A 22,387-nucleotide genomic window follows, 5' to 3' on the forward strand; every position below is an offset into this window, starting at 1 on the left:
TTAATTTCCAGTTGGATTAATAAAATTGCCCTTTTCTGAAGATGCATATTGTACAACCAAATTTTCAATAATGGGCCGTAATTAAATTACCAGCTTTGCCTTCAGAGTTATTGTCACATACACTTCAGTGCTGCTTCTTTTGATGACTTGATTAATATGAACAATAGGAACTAGGGGAATGCAATAGGCGTTGAATATATGCATACAGGCTATAGTTATTTAGTCCTGATACAAAGCCCAAATGAACTTATTTTGTGCAGGGAATTAATTTGGAAGAGTAGTTTCTGCCTGGTTGAATCCTGGTTTCATAGATGTGATTTGCACGTGATCAGTAATAAACATCTTCCTTTTGAGTGCTATAGCTTTTTTTAAACTTGGACAAAAATATTCTTGTCATTCCGAGTTAATTTACTTGGCAGTGCTGACCTGTATAGAAAGCTACGTCATGTTTTTATTTCAGTGATGCTATTTTGTGGAAGGATTTAAGATGGCATATGGTACTGAAATTCTGGAAATTGTTGTCCTTCCAAAAGCTAAAATTTGTGAGATTACTATGTAGAGTTGAGGTTTTTGTAACTGTGCCTGAAAAACGCAGAGGTGTTGCCCCGGTGGTGTTCTTTAGTTTGCAACTGGACATTTGAGCAAGTGGCTTATTTTAAAGGAAAAACTGGGCATTTAAGGGGTAAAAGGACAAATCTTGAATTGGAACTCCATCTTGCAAGTGAAGTGGGCTGCAGTTTCCAGGGAGGAAGAGTTTAAGGGTTACCTGTTGTTCACGGGCAGAATTTGGGCTTTGCCAGTGGGTCTTGGCAGTCTCCTGACCTAATGCTCTTTAAAGGCAGGAGAAGTTCAGCTTATCTTCAGCTCTGCATGTTCTCAGACTTAGTAAGGCTGAAAATAAGCTCTTCACTGGAAGCTTGGATGCCTGGTAATTGGGAATTAGAGGGAAGGCCCAAACTCTCTCTCCGTAGGTGACAACCCAGCCACTGTGGTGGTGATTATTTCAGGTGTCTCCTCAACACGTGAGTCAGAATTGAAGGGGTTTTCCTCAGCTTATCTCTGAAATTTGTAAATTCACTGTCTCCGTGGTAGAATTAATGGCTTCTTAGGAACATAAGAGATGGATAAAGATTCATTTGTGATGGCTGTAATTTATATTTTTGTAGATGGTTTGAAGATGTTGTTATATTTTGTAGAAGAATCACATTCGACTGAGGTGCCATAAATAGTCAAGAGTGAACTCACCTTTCTGAAGTTCCAATATGGACTAGCAGTCTTACAATAAATTAAAAAAAATACCAAGCTTTTATTCACATCTTTCCAGCTTTTTAGGGCATAAGAAGAATGAAACAGAATTCATGTGTCAACTTAGCTAATGTAGTAAGTAATATTCACATTTAAAGAAACCGATCTCAAATGTGGAATTTTGCGTGTTTCTTTTACATTGAAACAGGTCTGTATTCTGGACTTTTCTCTAAGTTTGTGTCCGATCTCCTTTTTTTTTTTTTAGAATGTAATTAATATTGTCATGAAAACTCTCATGGCTTGCGGTGTTTGTTTTTGTTTTTTTTTTTTTTGTGATAAAGGTTGCAAATGGTATGCTCAGTCCATCAAGGTAGATCTGTGCTACTGAATGGAAGTTTCTAAATGAATGTTAGACTGATTTATCAGAAAATCTATTTAAAAAAAAAGGTAGTTGTCCCTGGAGGACTTCATAACTGAAGGCACACATCCAACAGTATTACAGTTATTCATGTAGAAGACAAGCTTCTGGGAAATCATTTGCTGCTTTCTCACTGACCCTCTCCTTTTCTCAGTCTGTGACCTTTTACTCCTGCCCTTCACGCGTCGCTTGCCCACATGATGGGCAGTTGTATTTCTCATGGCAGGCAGATACCACCAGACAGCAGATACAGAATTCACAGTACAGGAGGAGGTCGCAGGGAGCTTCCTCCTGCCCCTGCTTCCGTCACATACCCCCATTTGCTGCCATGGCCACTGAAAAATATACCTCCAAGGCTAGCCTGGCTTTTTAAAATATTATTATTAGTGGGTTAAATTTGAACTAGAGTTGACATGAGGAAGAGGATGAGGGCATGGAGGGGTATTAAAGAGGTGGGGGAGCTACAAGTCTTTCTTCTGGCTAAGGCTTCATGTTAAATTACTGCATTAATAATACTACCTGATATTCTCCAGTGCTAGTCTCCAGGTTTTTGGTTTTTTTTTTTAAACTACTTTCCTGGAACACTTTTGTTTGGGCTGAACCTTGGTGTTCCAGAAATGTCTATTTTCACAATTATATACCATTATGTTTGAACCTGGCTGTCTGTCTTGTCTGGGGAAAGCTGTTAGAGTCTCTGTGACCTCAGGCATGGGATATTATAGAACAGAAATTTCATTCTGACTTCAGAACAGCTTCCTCTGTTACCTCGTGGGAAAAAAATGTTACAGCTGCTTTTCTAGGCAGAAGTCCAATTTAACTTCAAGTCATGCCCTCAAAGTATGTCAGGTATTGCTAAATTATAATATAGAAATCAACCTAGACTTTCTTTAAGTTACATACATGAGACGGCTTTTAAAATTTAGTTTACAACATTGATAAATAAAAACCTTCTGTTTTTAGTAAAATAATAAGTACAAAAAAATAAACAAAAAAATTACTATTAAAAGATCCAGCAACCACTGTTAATAAACCAGATGCCTGACTTTGATCAAGGTGATGAGTCTTTTCGGTATTTTGTGATTTACTTGGAGCTGTATGTACATGGGTTGGAAATGAGAAATAAATTTCTGGCCCTCACAAATGATTGGCTAATGTGCAGAAAATCACGCTCACTGTTTTTTGGGATCTAAAGTGACAAAAAAACCCTGCCTCTTTTAGTTAAGTTTGGCTCACTGAATGGAATTTAGGTCACTGCCTAAGTATGTTGAGGTAGATGCCCAACTTTCGGCGTTGGGGGTGGCTGGAGTTTTTTATATATTTCATTGTCTGTTACTTAAATATACACACATGTTGAAATATCAAGACATTATTTTCTTTTTTTAAAACACATATTGTTTCTTTTAGCCTATTGCAACAACTCCACCATGTCATGGCTGGAAGGAGGAATCCTTAAGCCGCAGCAGTAGCGAAACGCAGGCGTCGGTGACCAGCGGGATCTCCCTAGGAGAAGCGATACGTCAGAAAACTGCCATTAACTGGGTATTTCTACTGTGCTTTGTTTTGCTTGTGGTTGAAGGTTAATTATGCGATTGCAAATAATATGAAGTGCTTTATCTGTATAATTTAAACCTCCACCGTCCTTGCCCTGTAAAGGTATGCGTTTCTGTATCCTGGAACTGCAGAAAAATAGGACTGTTGTGAACTCTGACAGGTCATCTAGTCTAGTCTTGATCCAAGTGCTACAAAGCTTTTTGATATTTATCATTCAAAACTGAATCCCCAGTAGTTCAGCGTGGTTTTATTTATTTGTTTATTTTTCGCTGCCTTTCTGTTTTCTTGTTAGAAACCTGTTATATTTTCCAGTGTAATGTTTTCTTCTTTGCAACAGTATCTTTGATCTGTATTCAGTTTCTAATGTGCTATAATCCTGGTCCTGCTACTGCCTCTTAGACTGTCAGATCTGTCTGCCTCTTAAATTGTCAGATCTGTCTACCTCAAAATAGCCGATTTACATGTTAGCACAGAGCCATGCTTCAGTTCACGTGAAATCTGACTACTTTTAGACCTTGGTTTTAATGACGTGTTCCATATGTGATTAAGACAAACTGTACTGACATCATGGTACAGTCATAGTAGTTCTAACTGATGGATATGCTGCTAAATATTTACTCTGAGAATTGCATAAGATCACAGGTGTTTTGATAAGATTGAGTTGATCAAATATTTTATTTCCAAATGATTATAAGAATCTTGTGCAAAAATTATAGTTCACATAGCAAAATTCTGATGTGAAAAGTAGCTTTTAATACCTTAGTAATATTTCAAAATCTAGAAGAGCTTGCAGTATTAAGTAGGGTTTGTACTGTACTTCTGCCAATTCACCGGGATGCTTTCTTGCTTATATTAATGTATATGTAATTATAGGTTATATATGCTGCTGATAATGGTTTGCCATATAAATGATTGATATTCTTAATTCTCTGCACTCAAGACTGGTCTGTGCCTTTTCCATAATTAAAATTTATCTGTTTAATTACTCCCCCAGTAATCCCAGTGCAAATTCTTTAATGAATTGTGTGAACTAAAGATGCTTCTTTTCATTTGAACATGATCTGAAAGTCTTTTTCTTAAAATATACCAAAGAGTTGGCTAAGATTCTCAGGCATTATCTGTGTGAACTCAGAATTTATGTAACTAGAAACTTTCTTTAAAGACAAATCAAACTGTTCTGCTTGTTGCTCTGCAGTTGTACAATGCAAACCATCTTTACTATGCAGTGTCAGGAACTGGGTTGGCCCAGCATCCTACTAAAGCATTTGTCCTTAACAAGATTTTTCTAAGTGACAAATTTCATTCTGTTTGGAAAAAGTCTTCTGGGGTGGATATCTCCAGGATTTGGAGATGGAGCTCAATTTCAGTCAAGTGGTGGAAGGCTGGTCATCAGATAGTAAGCGGTGACAACTTAGGCAGTAAGGACAACTGATTTGTGGACTTCAGCAGTTCATAGAGCATCGTAATTCATCTACATTAAAAACTGAGTATTTGTATAGGATATACAATTTAGAAGCAATAATTCCATTGTTTCACAACTTAGTCCTTATTTCCTTTGTAAACATGGCTTATAAAACTTTCTTGATGCTTGAGCACTTTTTTTTTTCCCCTCCTTACCTTTTCTTAGGGAATTGACTCATGGTATCAACTTCCACCAGAAGTGGATGCCAGCCATTTAACTGCTGCCTCAGAGACTAAGCTTGGCCTGACTTGTGACAGAAATGACCTGACAGAGTTCCCTACACTGGAGGAAGGACTGTTGCCTTCAGCAGAAGCATCTAGAAGGCAGTCTCATGGAGACAGAGCACATGACTTACTGCTGGGTATGTTCAAAGCTGCCTTTTGTTTAACTGCTTTACTTTTCTTTTTAAATCAATTCCTGGATTGTATCAGCACTAGCGTGGCCAGCAGGGACAGGGAAGGGATCTTACCCCTGTGCTCGGCACTGGTGAGGCCGCCCCTCGATTCCTGGGTTCAGTTTTGGGCCCCTCACTCCAAAAGGGCCATTGAATGACTCGAGCGTGTCCAGAGAAGGGTAACGGAGCTGGTGCAGGGTCTGGAGCACAGGTCTGATGGGAGCGGCTGAGGTAACTGGGGGGGTTTAGTGTGGAGAAGAGGAGGCTGAGGGGAGACCTCATGGCCCTCTGCAACTGCCTGAAAGGAGGGTGCAGAGAGGGGGGATGAGTCTCTTGAGCCAAGGAACCAGCGGCAGGCCAAGAGGGAATGGCCTCAAGCTGCGCCAGGGCAGGGTCAGACTGGCTCTTAGGAAGGATTTCTTTGCAGAAGGGGTTGTTGGGCGTTGGAATGGGCTGCCCAGGGCAGGGGGGGAGTCCCCATCCCTGGAGGGGTTGAAGAGTCGGGTCGACATAGCGCTGAGGGACGTGGTGTAGTTGGGAGCTGTCAGTGCTAGGTTAACGGTTGGACTAGATGATCTTCAAGGTCCTTTCCAACCTCGATGATTCTGTGTAATCCCTAACCTGGATTTGACTTCTTTTAGTGAGAACTGGTGTCTACAAAATACGTTCTGTGTCATTTTATTGTCAAAGCCCATCTTCAAAATGAGATAGAGGGCTTGTGTACCTGCCCTGCATCTTTTAACAGGGAAACCGATTAGCTTGTGTTCCTTCAGAATTAATAGTAAGTAGGGTGCTCTCTAGGTGAGGTGATAGTTCTCTGTGTCCTTAAAATCTGTATTAATTTCTTAGTCAAAAATATTTTTAATAGTAAAGGAGATACAGTTGCATTGATAACATAAAAAACTATTTGATAAGAGTGTGTGCATGCTTGCACCCCTTTTCTCATGTATTCAAACTACTGTGTACTGCTTCTGTGTTTCACTGCTTTTTATAGGATTTCTTTATAGACAAAGTAATCTTCAAATACAGTTTTCAAGGTATTCAAGGTATTGAATACCTTTCTCAAGGTATTGAAAAAGAGGTTTTCAATAGCCCTTTACAAAGGTATCTTATAAGTGTTAGTGTTCTTTAATCAGTATATGTATTCCTTTTCAGATAAGAGGAAAAACTGAGAAATTATAGCTAGAAGTACTGTACTACTGCAAGATTTAACCCAAACTATCCAGATAAAGGGAATTACTTATGTGGAAGTTAGCGTAACAAAGGCTACATGAAAGGGGAAGGTGGTGATTATTTACAAAATGTCTTAAGTAAGTTGATGTTTACCTACTTTCCCTGTTGCACTCACAAGCACCAACTCTTTTTTGTGGGTTTTTTTTGTTTGTTTTTTTTTGTTTCCCCCCCTCCAAGTGGTGTAGCTTGCCTGTAACACCACAGCCTATCTATACTAGTGATCAGGTCCTGGGGTGGTGCTTTGCGGTAGCCGGCTGTGCTGTTGGGCTAACAGAAGGAGGAGCTGTGTATGTGAAATGCAGCAATCTTGTTGTCATCCTCCCGTTGTCAGAGCACAGGACCTTCTGCTGATGAGTGTTCTGGTGCTTAAACACAAGTTTATACACACATTCTTAATTCAGTCACATCAATATTAATATCTTTGTTACACGTCCTTACATTTTTCTCCGGGTTTGGACAATACCCATATTGACATGTACCACATGAATGTGGATATTGATCATCTGGGCCTCAGGATGTTTTTTCAATTGCTGTGTTATCTTCAGTGGTGTTAATCATAGCGCTAAGAAGTGAAGGTCTGTGTGTGGTCTATTACAAATTTTATCATTGACAATGCAATTTGAAATGCAAAAAACCCCAACCTGTGGGGTGTTAAAAAGCTAATTGTAATACAGCTGTGAGCATCCTTTAAGAATAATACACCGATGGTGAATAGTTACGGTTTCTTCATCACTTAAGTGTCATAGTGGTTGGTTTTCTAACATAATACAGAGTTTTCTGACTTGATGTTTCCTTGTACTTTAACTCCTTGTTCTATTTATTGTGATTCACCAGTAACTTTGTTCCAGCCGTACCAATCCCAGTGTAGCACTCTTCCACGTTATATAATTCTGATATATAATATCAGAATATGTAATTCTGATACAATATCTGATGCATGATAGGGGTGGACACCGTATATGTTTCAGCCTGGATATATACAGGAAGGACGTTACTGTTTTTTCCACATGGGGTTCAGTTTTCTGATGTGATTCCCACCAGGCTGAGTACAGGGAAAGAATGTGCATGCAGCCATTTCCAGTCTCAAAGGTGAGAGAAACATTAACTGCTAATTGCAGGGAGTTGTTGCTGCATTCAAGGCCAGCATTCTTCAGGCTGTATTCATGTAGGACAGATGAATTTGTTCTAACTATTTTTCATAACATGTTTTTAGCTCTATTAATACACCATTAGTGATGCATCAAGCTCTCACTTTAGGTATCCAAAGCGACTGATGGATTATTTTTGGTAATGCTAGTGGGGATTGTGCATCTATTATTTGGCAGTCATCTTTATTTTTGACATAAAATATGCTGGGTTTTATTTCTCCTAATGACATGGTTGTATTCTGTTTCGTGCCTGGAATTTACACCAATCTAGGCACTTGGGTTTTGGTTTTCTCTGCTCCCTCTCCCCCTGCCCTATGACTGTTCAGTTTATTTATATTTTTGTGACAATAAACCACTACTTATAGTGTTTAATATTCTATTAGTAGTCTTTATTTCTACCACTTGCATTTCAGTGCAATTTATATTCCTGCCAGTAATACTTTCCAGTTCTAACACCTCTACTTTAGAAAAACTAAGCGTTTCTATTGCTTCTTTTCACATCTAATCATCACAGCTTAGCTGAAGATTGGTTTGAGAAGTTCCAAGATTTAATATTTCACCTGTTCACCTTGGTTACATTCCTTTTCATCTGTGTGGACTCAGAGTGTTCTGGTCAGTTCTGGTGGTATCATTTTTAGTCTGCTGGTAGTAGTACATCTTTGAAAAAGAAAACTTCTCTTTATAACCCAGCGTTATTCTCTGCATTTTAAGACACAAATCATATTACTGATTCTTTGTAATAATTTCTAATAATCCTCAAAAATGGTGCAAATGGAGATGCCCACTTTTTTCACTCATTGCTGTTAATCATAGGAAACACATCTGTGCCCAACAAGATAAATCTGTTTCTCTTGGAAATAAAGCCAACTTTTATCAGATCCATTTTTCTTTATTACCTTTATTTGCTCGTATTTTCCTCTTGCTTTTTAACTTCAAGCTTCAGCTGTGGCAGTTAATCTCTAAAGAATTCTTTCTCTTTTTGTACATGCACATTTAACAGCGCCAAAATCAGCAAAAGCAGAACTAAGCAATGCATAGTTAATAATACTCATGGCTGAAGTGGTTTACTTTCTCTTCTGTGCTATCTGTGGAAGACAAAACTAGCCAAAATGTTATCAATAGCTGTTTTAGTTACCCAGGCTAGAACACTTCCCTTACTTGCCTTACTGCAGTTGCGTTATTTCCATTTATTGCATTTCTGCTTCCTTACACATCCAAGCTACTGTGCTAAACAACTGTTCACCAGACCCCCAGACGTGACTGTTATTCACTGATTCCACTCTTAAATTAGCAGTTGTTGCATTTAGGCATAGATTTCTTTTTTTTTTTAAACTCTTAAAAGCTAGTTCTGACATCAGATTCAGTCATACACTGTATGTTAACTTTGGCTTTCAAAGTTACCTCTGTCAATTCCAATTGTGAACTTTTCCTGCCCAAACCTTTGTGTATGTATACTGTAACTTACTGTTAAATCATCTGTTAACTTCTTACCTCCTGATAACACTTGTTTTTCTTTCTTCTTTACTTTTATCACATTGCACCTAGACTCCTTTTATGTATATATTTGCAGACACTTCCTTGGAAACACGTAACTTAACAATGCTGTTACTAAGCCCAAAGTGTTTCTTTTTTGTATTGATATCCCTTAGAGGATCACTCTGCAAAATCAAGTGTTACCCCACCCATTAGGTTATTATATTTGTGACTCACTTTTCCAGGACGTAACTGAAATTGCTGAATAAAGATGCTTCAAAAGCTGCTTTCACTTCACCATTAGGCTAGATTATTTCACAAACAAACAAAATCATTGCAGGCAAATAACATGATTGCTTGTGATACTTTAAAATAAACCTGTGTTGCTTCCAGTTCAACTTGCAGTTTATCATTCCTGTACCTGCTTGTGTAATCTTACTTGTATGTAGGTTGCTTTTTGGGTTTTTTTTTGTTCTGAAGTTAAGCAACTGCTTAAGGGGATGGAGTTGAAATTGCCTTGGGAATAACCTGGGAGACATTCATGACAACTCCTCAGGGTTTTATGAGTTTGGCTGTTACTACAATGTGCAGCTCTTACTCCTTTTCATCAGTTTTTGTGGTTATTTTGATAATGCTTTGATCCATCCTTTGTGAAAGAGTCTGTAAGGGGAGAGAGAACGTTTCTGGTGGATCTGGATCCAGAGGTTCCATTTCATAAGGAACCCCTCTGAGGGCCAAGGCTCAGTGCCTTCCACTGTAGGTCCTGCACTGATGGCTACAACTATTCCTTGTGTCTCCTGTTAGGCTTTCTTCAAAGATTGAATTTGGGATTGGTAACTTGGATTATCTGGTTCAAAAAATTGCCATTTCTCTGCTTGAACCTCATGTTTTACTCATTCAGGGATTCTCTTGTATATGGTGGTGAATATACATGGATTTCTGTGAAGGAAAACAAGACAGGAGATGACTTCTATCTGTAAAGGCAGAATCTGGGACAAGATTAGCTTTGGTAGAAGTAACACTTCTGCTGAAGAAACTTTTAAAATCCTGTGGGTGATACGGAAGCATTAAAGGAAAGACCAGCACTTTTTCTTGTTTCTTAGAAACTTTGGATAATGTACTGGAAATCCCAAATATTTTCCAATACAGAGTTAATAGACTGCTTTGAGTCTACACTGGACACTAAGCCCAGTCCCTTGCTGCCCTAAGCCTTTTCTTTTTTTTTTTTTTTTTTTTTTTTTCCTTTTCATGTTAGGAAGATTAAGTGAAGTTCTGTATTCCAGCATAAGAACACAGGCTGACAAGCTTGGTATGGCTGAATTAATTGCTGGCTGCTGTGGATTTGAAACTATTTCTGAGATGTTTTTGAAGAGGTTTTCTCCTTTATGAAATAAAAAGCACTCTTGACTCTCTCATGTTTGGGCCTACAGACAGCTTTGTAATTAAAAGCCATGTGTGCATCACAGTGAGCTCCTATCTGGCTAGAGTTGGTTAATATTGAATAAAACCCCATTTTTTATGTTTTGCCATGTAGGAAATTCAGGTTTAAGACATACCAAAAAGTGGAAGGACATGGCAGGTTGGGCATGCTTTGGTTTTGCCTACGTCCTCTGTATAGGATTGCTGTATTTAGTATATTTTATAGCATTTTGTCCACATTATTGTGGTTTGCAAAACTGGAATCCCTTTCATCAAGAAAAATTTCCTGTTATTTGTCAAGGTTTGCGTTTTAAATGCAACTGGAATTAAAGAGAAAGCATAAGGCTTTTTAGTATGATACAAAGATGTAAGAATTCTGTATCCTGTTGATATTTTATTTGTTGCTCTCTAGCAAGTGTGCCAGTAGCTACAGCCTTTTTGTATATGCACTAAAATTTCCAGATATGGGAGAAAAGGTGAGAGGGAAGGGAGAAACATAAGCTATAATACTAATTTATTCCTTCTCTTCAAAAAGTGTTTTGAATTTCATTTAGGGAGGGGGGGAAATCACAATGACAGTTGTATTGAAATTGCTCCTGCTACATTGTGGAACAGATTGACAAAGCCAAGAAGGTTTTGTTTTTGTTTTGCCTTCCTTTTTTATCTCCACAAATGGTAATTTGACTCTGGCATTCAGAATTGTCAGCAGGCTGTAAGATAAAGTAGCATGCCCAGCTTTGCTTGTTCAGTGAATTCAACTGTGAGGAAGCTTTTGACCTTCAGAGCGACAGCGGGAAGAATTACTGTTTTGACACAAGATGCTCGAAGAGTGTTGTACTGACGTCACTTGCTGCTTTAAGCCTCGAGCACCTGCTTCTCTGCCTGCAAAACCTAGGTTATGTCTGAGCATAATGAGCCCCTAAATCATCGTAAGCATCCGAAATATGATAGTGATGATCTTTCTGCCTCCTGAAGAAAATAAGTTACTGAAAACATCAGAGTTCATGCGCTGTAAGATTCAAAAAAAAACTGGAGGAGGTAGAACAGGTGACATGGCTGAAGTTATATTTTATATATATATATAAAAAAATCAGTTTTGTATTCCCAGTTAAATGTCATCTATTGAACTCCATAAGGGTGCTTTTACAGGTCGTCTCTGCAGGTGCTGCGGGGTGCAAGCTGGAAGAGAGGTGTTCTACCGAGGATGTGGCTGCAGTGAATCTTGACTATTCTCTTTCCTCCTTTTTTTTTTTTTTTTCTGTTCCCTTTTTTTGTCTCACTCTTCTTTCCTGGCCTTGTCAGTCATTTGCTTCAAGTCAGTGATCACCACCACAGTTCTTCTGACTGGAAACCTCTGGGGAGGGTCGGGTACTGTCAGATTTCTGCTACATGGCAAAACCAGAACGCTCTTTGGAGAAGTCAGGGGAGCAAGATTGCCTGAAATGGAGGCTAGGCTGAAGGTACAGTTTCACAGTGTATTTAGTCAGCTAAACTGCTACTGAAAAGCAGGAGTCTGGCTTTTCCTTGTTCTGCTGTATCCCCTCTGCTAAACCCACTATGTGAATCGGTGCAATCAGATCAGCTTGCTGTTCAGACTGGTTGGAAATGGAGATGGTTACGCTTCAGCTGGATCAGAGTCCCTTGCCTGTGCAACAAAAGGAGAGGGAAAAACATCTCTGGGCTGGGGTGGAGAGATTGGGGCTGTCCCTTCTTGCTGAGGTGTAGTCTTACTGCTTCAAGCGGAGACGGAGAATGCGGAGGCTTTTGTTCAGGACTACATCTAAGAGGCTGAGGAGGGAGGGAAGAGATTTATTTGTGCTGTTCAAATAACTGTTGAAGCCATTAATGATCTATCTAAACTGCCTTGCACGTTTTGTAGAGAGCCAGCTATGTTGTTGTATCGTATCAGCGCACTCAGAAATGTCACCTAGGCTTGCATAGCTTCAGTGTTTTACATTGGATTCTTGTTATATATTATCTAAACTGAAATGCTGTTAATGACCAAATTTCTGTTCTTGCATACGTACATACAAATGTAATCAAGTCACCCTTAATCTTCTCTTTGATTATATTACACAGATTTAGTTCTAGGAGGCTCTTGAGATGAGGCATGTTTCTTCAATCTTTTCTCTGATCCTCCTGCGATGTTTGCAGATACAGAGTTATGGTCATCAGATACCATTTCAATAGTAGTTTCAGTACAAGGTTGGAAAGGCTAGTCCTACTTACTACTAATTCACTATTCTTCTTCTTATATGTATGAAAAATTTGCTTGCCATTTGGGATGCAGTATTGCACTGGCCTATCGGTGGTTTGTTTGTCATGACCCCAAGTCCTCATCCGAATTGTTGCTTTCTGAGGTAGCCCTTGACTCTGTTAGGTTTGCTGGGCTGCTTTATTCCCCTCAGCGTGTGACTGGACTTCAGTTGCACTAAAACTTGTATCTTTTGCCATGCTGTGATGCCAGGGGACTCAAACTGCCCCTTATCAGTGGTCTGTGCAGGGAGATAGTTCTTGCTTGGCAAATAATCTGCCTCATCCATGTGCCTTCACTGTAAGAACTTGGCTGTAAAATCCTTATTTCTGAAGTTTCCAATAGGGCAGGGACAAGAATGGCTCTTGCAGGGGCTGCCTAGATGTGTACCCATGCAGTGAGGATTTCCTGTTTATAATTCTGCTTGGAGAATGCTAAATCATTTTTCATCTGTTGTAAGTGCTGGGTTGACTTTTCTTAATACAAACGTTGAGTGGTACTTAAATTTTTGTTGATATATCTTTAAAACTGATTTATCAGCCAAATGTTGTGACTTCTGGGGGGGGTGTGTGTGTATATGCATATATGCACATTTATTTTATCAATACATGCGTAGTTACATTAAAAAATTGTTTGGCAAGATCTGTTTTTGACAGCGTTTGACAGCTTTCTTTTTTTTTTTTTTTCAATTATTTTTGGTTCTCTCTGTCAGTCTTTTTTATTTCTTCATTTACAAAGACAGCACCCAGTCTTTATTGTGCAGAAAAGCTTTTTCTTTAATGAGTCCTGATTTTCAGTTTAGCTTGAAAACACATTTTCATTCAAAGTGAAGAAGTTAAGCTGAAAATCAGGAAAGCTTATTTTCCTCTAATATTGTATGAATAAAAATGAGATGCCAGTTCTGAAAACTTGAAGTGTATCATGATGTGAGATGACAAGTCTAATTTGATAACTGCAATTACTATTGCCTTTATTCACTAATATAATTTTAAATGTAAAACAAGATTTGGGAGGATAAAAAGTACATCTAACACAACTGAGATAGTTTAGATTCCAACTTGCTTGATGTTTCTCAAAATACGTTTTTGCATCTTTAATGCAGTTCTGTATCCAAGCTAACTATAGTTAATCTACTCAGTATTTTCAAGTATAATGACAAAAAATTTGAGTGAATGCACACTAAACAGAATAAATGCACTGTAAATACTGTCTACTCCCAGTTAGTGGTTGGGAATAAGGAATCTAATGTGCAAGTTCTATTTGGTTCTAAGTCAGTATAAGCTACTGAAAACAAACCTCTTTGTTTTCTGTAAAGTACATTTTAAAAAAATGCTAAGGAGATTACAGTGAATTAGATCAGTCTCCTGTTCCATGATTTTTAAATCATGATTCTAATTGTGATTTAAATCACGTAAGTACTAATCAGTCTGGTACATTAGACCATAATTGTCGTTGTGCCCTGTAATATAACAGAGCCCTGAGGCAGTGTTGTATTATAAATGAGACATCCCTGACCTTGTTCCTTATTTTCTTGGCTCCTGCTCCCCCTGTGCTGATGTTGCCGTTTTCTTCTCTATGTTTTTTTACACTTCCACGTGTGTTATCATTATTCTTTCATCCAGCTTTGCACAGGTGCTTACCAGTCTACGTTGGAGCCTCTTCTGAATGCCTCCTCTTGTCAAGTTGCTCAGGAGTAGCTATTTGTACCTGGTTTTTTTAAGATACATATAATTTCTTTTCCTAGAAACTTCCAAAAAAGCAGGTGACTTTTAAAACTTTTCATTCATGTTTGGTATTGCACATAGTTAAGACGAAAGTGAAATGGAGTGGTGATTAGTGCAATGCCTTTAATAAAGTAAGAGGGAGAGTTTAGCTTCAAAGAGGTACTGGGTGCTAGAAAAACTAAGACTCCCCACTTAAGTTGCTACAGTGTGTTTGTGCCATCTGTACTACAGATGCTAAAGTATAAATTTGGCTTCCTCTAGGAGACATTAGGCTGGCCATGTGGTGGAGACAGCTGCCCAGATAGGATGGAATCCTTGAAACTGTATCACAGTCGCATTATGAGTTTTCTAGCTGCTGCTGAGGTGGGACTAGGGGGCATCCAAATTTCGAGCCTGTGTCATGTAGAATTATTTCTATCCATATAAATATCCTCTTACTACACAGTGTTCTAAGTAATTTAAAAAATGTTGATTGGAAATATTAAATTAAAAATGAAGCAGAAAGGTCATCTTGTGGTTGGATACCACTCATCGGCTGATCTAATACAGGCCGTAGAAAGCCTCGGGATAAAGCTGACGTAAGGTAAATCTGATTTTTTTGTATGAAATGGTCATCTTATCTGATGTGATCATGCTTCTGTAAGTGATGCAGAGTATAGCTTGGCTGAGATGGTTGAAAACTAATGAACCTAAATTAAATGAATATGAATTCTGGTTCTGAAAGTCATACTCTTGATGGCAAATAGCTTTTTTGCTTTAAAAAAAAAAGCTTACGTAGCAAAGTATTGGAAGTAATTTTTTTTGCATCCATCAAAGGTGTATGTAATCATTTACACTTATCAGATACCAGCTTATAGTTGTGTTTATTCTTGTGGTATAAAACATTTCTGTTTGTTTTTGTAAGCAGTGAACTGGGAAAAGAAGTGCCAACGACCTCAAAGAACAAACAAATATATGATCGAAATTAAAATTTACTGCTACAGTAGTAGACAGTGGTACTAGTATAATTGTGATGACTAAGTTTTATTGTTATTATGGAAATATTTATTTTTAAATAGTATTAGTTTTACTATTATTATTGAAATATTTATTATTGAAACACTAAAGAAAAAAAACCTATGCAGCCTTTGCTATAATCAAAATTTATGGAAAAATGGAGACTGGAGAAGGCATCAGTGGGGATTCTTGGTTTTTAAAGAGGTAAACGGTGATCTGGGTAGAAGCCCTGTGGACATTCTCCAACATGTACAGACCACACAGAAATCACATGGGGAGGTGCTGACTAGTGAGTGGAAAAGGACAGGGATGTGCGCAGAAAGAAGTTTAAGGATGAGAGGGTAAGTTGGGGATGTCAGTGTCATGTAACGTTTTGGGATTGACGAGAAGAAACCTGAATTCGATACGTGGTAAGAAAGCTGAATTTAATACATGAGGGAATATGCTTCAGCAGAGGATTTAATTGATGGGATTTACATCATTTTCACTGCAGTTGGCATGTTTTTGAATTTTGAAGGCTGTATTAGTTGGCAGAGCAGTTGAAAGAGGGATTGCCTGGAAAGCTTTTATTACTGTGTTATTGTTATTTTTAACAGATATTCAGGACAGTCAATTCTCTCCCCATCTTCCGCTGCTGGTGTATTCAACACAAGGCCAAAGATTGTCAGATGAGATGCTTCTCCAGCAATCAGAAATGGATTTTTTTCCCTTAAGGTAGGATAAAGTTTCCTGGTGTCATGACAGAATGCAAACCTTTTTTCCTGAGTGGCCATGAATTGTCCTACATTTGAGAATTAAATAATTACAGTTTTATGGTCACAGAAATAAGACAAAGGTGTGGTTTACTCTTTGTTTTGAATAGACAGAAGGCATTGTCAGAGTTCTACTAATCTTTTTATTTTGCCTTCAAAAGAGTTTGAACAAGAGAAAACCAGAACAAGCCTCTTCTGAACTTGTTATCCTAATGTAGCTGAAGAAAATGGGAAAATGAGGAACTCCACCCTCTGACATCTTTTTAGCTTTCTTAAACTCTGACATAAACTTCGTGAAATTTTGGGGACAAAAATCAGATACTACTTCTATTTACAGTAGTAAATACATTCATACATATACATTTAATAATACTGTAGTTTGTATGTACTGGAGTAATATATATTATGTGTAATTTAAAATACATATTTTTATATAAAGTATGAATACATAAAGAAATAGCTATTTCAGTAAAAGTCTTTGTCCAAGCCTTCATTTCAAGGTGTGATAAATGATTCCTTTTGTGCAAAGAAGAGGAAAAAAAGAAAGTGTGCATATAAACACACATATTTACAGTGTCATTGATGTTTAGGCTTCCTTGTACTTTTTTTTTTTTTGTGTGACAGGAGGCAGATTTGTTACCTAAGGGGATAAACTGTGACTTCACTTTGTGGATCAGAACTTAGTTGCACCAGAGCTGGTGGTCTACTTGCATGAAGTAATATAATTGGGGTTTGATGATCATTTTCATATAAAATAACTATGATTTCAAAATCCACAATAAAAATATTAGAAGTTTATAGGAATTTGTTACTTGTCTTCATCTGGGACCTGGCTTATTTTATATCCTTTAAAGAAATAATTGATATAATGAAACTGAAGTAGGTGATTTATATTAAAAAAAAAACCAACACAGACAAATTTCCATATGTAAGTAACTCCTGTATTTTATTTAATAATAAACATCCTGTTAGTAAAAAATACTTGCAGTTCTAAATAGGTAGAAAAATACTGACATACTAAGTAGAAACTAGTATTATTTTCAAACCTTTATTTTAAAGGGCTTTTTTATATTGTTTGGACTTTCTTTACATTTCTTCATTTTGGCCTGTTTAGGGGATGTATATATGTGTATGTTATTAAACCCCAGTTATTTCTTTGAGTGAAATTCTACTTTTGCCCCTTATATTAAAGCAGAGAATATGGCTGTTAAAATAAAAAATATGATCAGAAATTCACTTACTTTTCTTGCCTCTTACAGAGGAGTCCCTGATGTTTCTGGTGTGTCTGAGGAGCATTCAAAGCCTTTGCACACCTGTGAAGCTGTGTCACTGACAGACTCTCCCTCTGATGCACCCAGCGACTGCTTTACTTTGTCCCAGCATCCTTTTTCGTTCAGACTTGTGGAACCTTGTGGTGCCAGATGCAGTGGTGGTTTGTCTCAACAAACCTCTTTTTCTGGACAGCTACTTGTGAGCAAGGAGGCAAATGAAGACTGTAAAAATGTAACTAATGAGGAGGCATTGATTCCCCCAACAAGTGACAGTTTAGCAAACTCCACCTCCCAGGTGATGCTAACCAAGGCATTTAGACTGAGCGTAATGGAAGCCTCTCTTCCAGTGCAGACCTGTAGCACGTCTGTGAAAGATGAACAGTTCTTCCGTGACAGCACTGTACCAGCTACTGGTTTTGAGCTTCCAGAGAAAGAAGAAGGGTTGCTGAGGCATGATGAGTTCTCATCTTCAGGAAACTCCTCTTGTAAAACAGCACTGACTAAGAATTCAGAAAAAAGTGAAAGAGAGGTGCAAAAAGAAAAGGTAAAAATGGCTGAGAGTGAGTCAGAAGGGTGCATGAGGCAACTAGAGAAGCTGGAAAAAGCAAAGAACATTCCTGAGATTGATTTGTCTGATAATTTATCTGATGGTTTGAGGAAAGACAATTGTAAAAATTCAGATGCACAAGATGATTTTTCTGCAAAGACTTCCGAAATAGCCAAACTGCCGAAGGAACGTGAAGTGGATTTAAATGGCTCTGAAAGCTTGAAATTCGCGGCTGCTACTGAGGAACTCCGGGGAGTTTTCCTAGATCACCAGCAGAAACAACTACCTCCTGCTGTGAGATTTGAGAAGGGGGAGTTTATCCCTACCGTGACAAGCACCAGTGATTGTGCATCTAAACAACTAGTTGTGACTGACATGGAAGCTCCTTCTTCATGCAGTGAGGATGCCCCAGTGGAAGTAGAACCTGGAGTGAGCAGGAGTGAATTAACTATTTCAGATTTTTCCATAGAGAGGGGCCATAAAGTTACAGGCATTTCCCCTTCCTTAAATCTTGTAGGTGATGGCTCATTCTCTATACACTTTGCTCATCCAAGCTATCAGTCTACTCCAGGGATACTTCTACAGAAAAATGTTAAGGCAGAAGAACTTGGTGTCCTTGTGATCAAACCAGATATTCAGGCCTCTCCTTCCTGCTTAAATGAAGAAACTTCAGGGAACTTGTCTACCAGGACACCTGTATCTGTTGAGAAGCAACATGCACTCCAATGTGCTCGGAAAGAAAACAATGAATATTTTGAGTCCTTAAAATTGAAATATCCCCACACTGGAAGAATTCAGTCTCTCCCATCGCTTAGCTTCATGGAGAAGGTAGGGGCTTGGAACATGAGCCAGCCAGAGGAGGCAGCTGATGCAGTGATTTCATGTGACCCAGGTGGAGTTTCTCCTAGAAGGAAAGCCTACAGCGCAATTGCCAGTTCTTCAAACAATATTTCGTCGATACAAAAAAGTGGTAGAGATCCCAAAGATTATGTTGCTGCTTCCTCAGGAGAGACAGGTTCCCTGGGAAGTTTGCATTTTCATAATAAAAACTTACTCCTTGTCCACCCTCTTACTAGATCTCAGTCTGACAACGCGGTAAATGTTTGCAGTAACAATATGTCCTTGGTTGAAGTTACTCCGCCAGCAAACTCAACAGAGGCAGTGCAGCCTCTAGAAGAAAAAAGTAATGTTTTAGTATCTGAAAATAGCTTAGGAGGCTCTGTGATACAAAAGTTTATAGCTGAAATTGTTTCTGGATCTAGTGATGAAGATTCAGAAATTAGTAGTAGAGGACAAAGTTCACACCCAAATGTTTTTATGGCCAGTGCAGGAGTTGCTCAACTCCTTAGAGAGGACAGAAACTCTCCAACTGATGACTGGAAGAATTGTGATGCTCTTGAAAATCAGTCTTGCACCCTAAATATTCCTACTGGCCGTGTCAGCATGGACAATTTCAGTGATATTTCCCCAGATAGTTTGAATCTTCCTGTTAGTTCTGGAGAAAGTAGCCACGGGGGCTTGGGCTCTGCAGGGTGCTCTTCAGTGGTTTCCAGGCACCACTTCACCACTGCAAAAGATGACAACTTCATCCCCGTTGGAGCAACTTCTTTGGAAACTCCAGAGAAAGAAGAGCTTAATATTGAAGAAAGGATCCCAGTAAGTTAGTTTTTAATAAAAATTTCTAACTCTTTTTTTACCTTTTGGTTATGAAGAGATCAGAGTACTCTTGGCTGTCATAGAGTGAGGGACAGAAGTGCAGAAGGTACCGCAGGAACGAGACACTGGCATGGTTATAGTTTGCTTCCAATATCCAGTCACGTTGGGAGCCTGTCAGGCAGTAGTTCATCTTCTAGAAATATTAGCAAATACATCTTTTATGTAAGCCTAAAAAAATCTTAAAGGACCCTTCAGAACAGATTCTAATTTGAACTCTCATTTCAGAGTTAGGCCATTTTTTTTCCCCCATTGTTCTTTTAGAAGATTTTGGTAAGATCTACATCACTACAGACTAAATTAAATGGTTTTACAGTGGTCTGTGCTACTGGTGAATTTCATCCATGATACTAGTTCAGCTTATCTTAAACACAGAGGTGGAAAAAATAACTTTTAGGTAATATTTAACATGGGCAAAGCAAGCATTGGATATGGGAAAGTTTTTTGTGTTTTTTTCCAGGTATAGACGATAGTATCATGGTAACAGAATGCAAGAAAAATGTAAAGATTGGTGCTCTTTTAGCAGAGCATTGATAAGCCATTTCTGATCTTCCAGATTCTTTCAAAAGATCAGGTTATAATTATCCAAACATGAGGTTGAGACTCAACTGCTGACTAAGGAAATGCTAGGCTGCAGAAAAGAGAGATGAACTTCACACACCCACGGATCTGCAATAATAGCAAAACCAACACAGAACTCCTTGGCAAATCAAATTGCTTTTTTTTCTATAAATACTGGTTTTGCTTGTTCACTTTGTTCCAGTATCTAAGGCATAAATTCTTGATTCTTTGTATATTGCTCATAAAAGATGTTTGAAGCCTCTATATACCTTTCCTCCTTTATATCTCATTTGGCTAATGCAGATTTCTTTCTTCCATTCCCCATTTTAGGATGGTTGGTGAGAATGGAGGGCAGACTGTGGCAGCCATGTTAACTATACTAATAGCTGTTGAGTGTTAGAGAAGATTAAATGCAGATTTATGTTAATGATAAACATGTAATTATCTTCTGAGTAAGTGGCTGTTCCTCTCACAAGATGACTCCTATAATCATTAGATCTTTGGAACTGTGTTTCAGAAGCACTCTTCTCTCAGTTGTCTTTGCAAATACGTGTTGAAACAAATATAAATATTGTAGGGAGGATATCTTAAATGAAATTCATGAGATGTAAAGGTTGTCTGTTACCTCCTTTTTTTTTTTTTTTTTTAAGATGGCTATAATTAGGCATGTTCTCCAGCCCTAGTTCTGAGGAATTATGCTCTCATAAATCACTGACAAGGTAAAAGAGATTAGGTCACATATATGGCTGTTAATATGTAGGTTTATAATAAAATAATAGGAAGTAGATTTGGCTAAGATCTATAAGGTAATTTATTTCCTTTTGTTGGCTAGTTTAAGACATACTATAGATGAGTTGAAATTAACTTGCTCCTACAGGTTATTAAGTCAAGGCTAATTTTGTTTTTTTTTTTTTTTTCTTCATATAATGTCTGTATATAAACTTAGATGCTCTGTGAAAAGGGAAGGAGTTACTTTCACAGGAGATCTTAAACAGTCTTTGGTAGGCTCTTACCTCCATGAGACTCCTCCAGCTTTCAAAATATATTAATACAGGGAATGATGCTCTGTGTGTCTGAACCGACCATCTCCTGGGTGTTGCACAGAGAGAGTTGGTCTCATCCACATAACATTTTTCTCTAGTATGTCGCAGAGTTTTAGGTTTTGAGTATGATTTTTGTTTGGCTTCTCTAAACTAACTGCTTTGTTTAATGTTAATGAAGTTATACTTGGATAGTGATTTTTATAGATAGATATATATGTGATATATAAATAGTGCTTGTGTGTATTTGTTCTGTACTTATGGAAAAGGGAAAAAGACATGCATTTTGTGCCATCTTTACTAAGAAGGGGTTATTGCTTTAGCTGCACTAGTAAAACTAAGTCTTGGTTGTACATAGAATTTGTACTCTTGAGTATCCTATGGTTTATAGACTTAAACCAGTGCAATAGGTGGTTTCTAGAAGTGGTTTCATAGCCCAGGAGTTTTTTGAGGTACTGCTGAAATTTGTTCATTGCATGCTAGGCCACTGAGTAGACGGGCCATTACATATTAGACTACTTGTGTTCCTTGGCCAGTACGAGTTTATTCCCTACAGCAACATCACAAAAGCTGTTTCATGATGTTTTTTAACCAACTCTGATAAAAGGGTTCCCAATTATTTGCCTTGAAGACTAGCCCATAATAAATTTGTTCTGAAGAGTGAGGAATTTTCCTGCTGCCTAGCTGGAATTTCAAGTTCTGACAATGTTTTCTGTGCAGCTATCATTTGGGGAGGAAAAAGGTTTTTAAACCAAATATTTGTGTTCTCCTTCCAGCTGGCAAATGTCATTTTAGACAGGTGAGGCTGAAGTTTACCAATCTCCTCTGAAGTATCAGACTTGTTGCTCATGCAGTGTACAGAGCGTGCATTTGAGTAAAAAGACTATAAGCAGTCGACTCTTGTCACAAGAACAGGATATGTTGCTGCTTCTTTGACCTTTTCCATCGTTTCTGGATCCTGTGGAAAGGGCTGTGCACTGGTTTGGTGGTAGCATGCTACTGCGAGTTGCTATCTTTGACATGTGATGAAGAAAATGTCAGGAAAGCCCCAGGAAGAAAACTGTTGGTGAGCGCAAGCACAAGGAATCACCAGCAGAAACAGTTCTTGCCGCTTCTGTCCGAATTGCTGCCAAACATAAATGAATGAGGACTAGATTGGAAGATGTGTCAGTTGTTCTGCTGGGCT

The 22,387-nt window shown here is 38.2% G+C and overlaps 1 protein-coding gene across 3 annotated transcripts in view; it reads left to right on the forward strand.

Annotated features, from left to right (window-relative positions):
• Positions 1-22,387, forward strand: part of ALMS1 (ALMS1 centrosome and basal body associated protein) — a 74,756-nt gene that overhangs the window by 9,955 nt on the left and 42,414 nt on the right. For 2 of the 3 annotated variants that reach the window (XM_074821769.1, XM_074821770.1), the window contains exons 2-5: positions 3,068-3,202; positions 4,842-5,037; positions 15,914-16,031; positions 17,329-19,543. In XM_074821769.1, the coding sequence (XP_074677870.1) occupies positions 3,068-3,202; positions 4,842-5,037; positions 15,914-16,031; positions 17,329-19,543 (2,664 nt within the window). Of the gene's footprint in view, positions 1-3,067; positions 3,203-4,841; positions 5,038-6,309; positions 6,381-15,913; positions 16,032-17,328; positions 19,544-22,387 lie in introns of those variants that run through there. The other variant, XM_074821771.1, reaches the window with a different exon arrangement.

The sequence above is a fragment of the Strix aluco genome, chromosome 4 (genome assembly GCF_031877795.1).
Source record: "Strix aluco isolate bStrAlu1 chromosome 4, bStrAlu1.hap1, whole genome shotgun sequence".
Taxonomy (NCBI): domain Eukaryota; kingdom Metazoa; phylum Chordata; class Aves; order Strigiformes; family Strigidae; genus Strix; species Strix aluco.